This window comes from Parus major, chromosome 21, assembly GCF_001522545.3.
Source record: "Parus major isolate Abel chromosome 21, Parus_major1.1, whole genome shotgun sequence".
Classification (NCBI taxonomy): Eukaryota; Metazoa; Chordata; class Aves; order Passeriformes; family Paridae; genus Parus; species Parus major.
In genome coordinates this window covers 6133035-6136421 of record NC_031789.1, presented here as the reverse complement: position 1 = coordinate 6136421, position 3387 = coordinate 6133035, and the positions used below count along the sequence as shown (strand labels likewise).

The following is a 3387-nucleotide window of genomic DNA, read 5'->3' as shown; positions in this document are numbered from 1 at the left end:
TGCCTGTCCTGGTTTTTACTGGGACATCCAGCTTTATATTCCCCTTTATTTCCAGCTGAGGGAGCAGCAGCTGGAGCTCCTGCATTTCCCCTTTCCCGTGCACTCCCTGTCCTCAGAGTGCCCCAGGGCTGACTCAGAGCTTCCATGGACAGTTCCAGGAGGGGAGCTCAGCCCGCAGCATCCCAAAGGCAGGACAGGAGGAAACTCCTCAAAGCTGCAGTAGGGGAGGTTTAGGTTGGATATTTGGGAGTTTTTCCCCTCTGGAAGGGCGGTCAGGGATTGGAACCACCCCTGGAAGTGTTCAAAAGATGTGTGGATGTGGCACTTTTGGATGTGCTTTGGTGAACACTTCCAGGGCTGGAGGTTCCACCACACTTCCAATGTTCCAAAGCCCTTTCCATGAAGGAATTTTCCCAACTCTCCAACCTAAACCACCCCTGAGGGCGTTCCCTCTCCTCCTGGCCCTGTTCCCTGGGAGCAGAGCCCCACCTGGGGCTGTCCCCTCCTGGCAGGGATCCATGGAGAGCAAAAAGCTCCTTCCTGAGCTCCTTTCCTCCAGGCTGAGCCCCTTTCCCAGCTCCCTCAGCCATCCCAGACCCAGCACGGGCTGGATATTCCCTCCTTGCCGTGGGACAATTCCCGGCTCTCCCAATCACTCCAGGCGCTTCCTGCTGAGGCTCTGAGTGGGGGGAAGAGCTGGAGCTGGGTGAGGATGGAAAGGAAAGGAAAGAAAAGGAAAAGGAAAAAGCAGGCTGGGTGGGTCTCCTCGCTGCCCCACGCTTATGGCACGCTCCCCTTTTTTCCCCATCCGAGTTCCGAGGCGCTGGATTTCCCCTGGGAGCCCAGGTGAGTGTGCCAGGCTGTGCCTGCCTCGTGGCCTGCCCGTGCCTCAGCATGTCCCCGTGTCCCTGTGTGTGTCCTGTGTGTCCCCTCCTGCCTTTTTATCCTGAGGGATGAGCTCCTCACAGGGGACCAGGCTGGGTGACCCCAAAGGACACAGAGCCCTGTCCCACCCTCCGGATGCAGCGTCCCTCAGGAATAAAAAGCTCTCCGTGTTGTCCCTCTTGTCCAGTCTCTGTGTGTCCTGCTCCACCTGTTGCCAAGGGCCTCCTGCCTGTTCCAGAGGCAAAAATTTGGGTTCCAACCTGGGGAAAATCCCATCTTTCCTTCATTCCTCCCTTGGGAAAAGGTTTTGTTGCCTCCATCCCCTCCCTGTCACAGTCCCCAGGGTGCCGAGGCTGCTGTGTCTGGGATTGATCCTTGCACTCCATGAGGACAAAAGCAAGGAATCTCCAGCTGGATCTTGGGGAACGTCCCAGAAGAGCTGTGCAGCCCCGCTCAGGAGCACAGGAGGGTGGGGGAACTCCAGCCTTGGCATTCCCAAGAGTGGGAACTGCCTTGGACACCTCCAGGGCCATTCCTTGGAGCTTCTGGCTTGGCTTGGAGCTTCCCATCCACTACCAGGAATTCTGATCCCACAAAATCTGTCCCCCTTGAGGGCAGCAGTTGGGGACAGACCCTGCCTGTGTGTCCCAATCGCAGGAGTGGGATGGAGGCCACCCCAGCTGGTTTGTGGGATCCTATCCCAAAATCTGCCCCTCATGAGGGCAGCAGGTGGGACAGACCCCATGGGTGAATCCCAGGAGTGGGATGGAGATTATCCCAAAATCTGCCACCCTTGAGGGCAGCAGTTTGGGACAGATCCCACAGGTGAATCCCAGGAATAGGATGGAGGTTATCCCACAGTCTGTGACCCTCGAGGCCAGCGGGTGGGGACAGGGGGGGAGTCCCTGGGAAGAGGAGGCTGCTCCGAGGAGCCGCCCACGGCTTTCCCGGCGCAGCTCCCAGCGCTGCTCTCCCTCCCCAGCGAGAAGGCCCTGCAGTCCAACCACTTCGAGCTCAGCATCAAAACCGAGGCCACGCAGGGGCTGCTCCTGTGGAGCGGGAAGGGGCTGGAAAAGTCGGATTACATCGCCCTGGCCATCGTGGATGGCTTCGTGCAGCTGAGCTACGACCTGGGCTCCAAAGCCGTCACCCTGCGCTCCACGGTGCCCGTCAACACCAACCAGTGGATCCACATCAAAGCCTCCAGGTGAGGGGCATGGCGGGATCAGGATTGATCGGGATCAGGATTGGGATGGAAAAGCTGGGAATGAGGCAGCCGAGCCCCGTGATCCCCAAGGATCTGTCCCTGGATAAGGACAGAGGGGAGGTCGTGTCCTGCTGGGAAACGCCTGGCAATGTGCAAGGGGACAGAGCAGGAGGGGTGGAAGGGTCGTGCCTTGGATTCGGGTTTTACATTCCATTCCCGGTGGGAGCGAGCCGGGAGGTGGGAGTGGGGAGGGATCACAGCCCTGGAGTGCCAGGGATTCCTGCTGGGATCTGGCAGGGCTGGGATGGCTCTGGGGGTGCTCCAGGGGTGCCAGAGGGGACAGTCCCCATCACTGGGTGGCACCGGAGCAAGGATTGCATCCAGAGGGATGCTCCACTCTGCAGCTGGAAAAGCAGGTGGGACAGATCCCATGGGTGAATCCCAGGGGAGGGATGGAGGTTATCCCAAAATCTGCCAGCCTGGTGGTTCCCAGTGCCAGGACTTGCAGGGACCAGCCCTGGGCTGTCTCTCAGAGGTTGTTGATGGATTCCTGGTTTTCCCCCCTCCCTCGGGAGCAGGGTGCAGAGGGAAGGGTCCCTGCAGGTTGGGAACGAAGCTCCCATCGCCGGCTCCTCTCCTCTCGGGGCCACCCAGCTGGACACGGACGGGGCGCTGTGGCTGGGTGAGTCTGGGGGAAGGGACATTCCCAGTGTCCCATGGGAGGATTCAGAGCTGGAATGGGGTGGGGATGTCCTTCCCTTCCCTCAACACCACACCATGGCCTCCCAGGTGGCCTAAAATTTCCTACAGATGCTTTCCTGTGGTGCCACCGAGGGAGCAGTGCCAGTCCTTGCCATGGCACCGTGTCCCCTGAGGCAGCAACAGGCAATTCCAGCCCGAACTGGTGCTGGAAGCGACCTTAATGCCCCTCCAGTGTCACTTCCAGACGTGTCCCACTGTCCCAGGCTGCTCCAGCCTGGCCTGGGACACTCCCAGGGATGGGGCAGTCCCAGATCCTCTGGGAAATCCATTCCAGGGGCTCCCCACCCTCCCAGGGAGACCCCAGTGGTGGCAGTGTGACAGTGCTGGGGTCAGGCTGTCTGTCCCCTGTCCCTGCCCCGAGCTGACCATGGCTGTCCACACCCTGTCCATCCCCTGGCCCCTGACCTGAGCTGTCCCCTGTCCCTGAGCTGACCCCATGTCCTGATCCCTGTCCATCCCATCCCTGTCTATTCCCCATCCCTGTCCATTCCTGTCCATCCCTGTCCCTGTCCATCCATCCCCTGTGCCCTGTC

General features: G+C 60.2%; 1 protein-coding gene across 1 annotated transcript in view; it reads left to right on the top strand.

Annotated features, from left to right (window-relative positions):
• AGRN (agrin) overlaps nt 1–3387 on the top strand; it is a 61751-nt gene that overhangs the window by 49281 nt on the left and 9083 nt on the right. Inside the window, exons 24-25 of the mRNA XM_033519371.1 lie at nt 1868–2092; nt 2671–2774. Coding sequence (XP_033375262.1) covers nt 1868–2092; nt 2671–2774 — 329 coding nt within the window. The remainder of the gene's footprint in view (nt 1–1867; nt 2093–2670; nt 2775–3387) is intronic.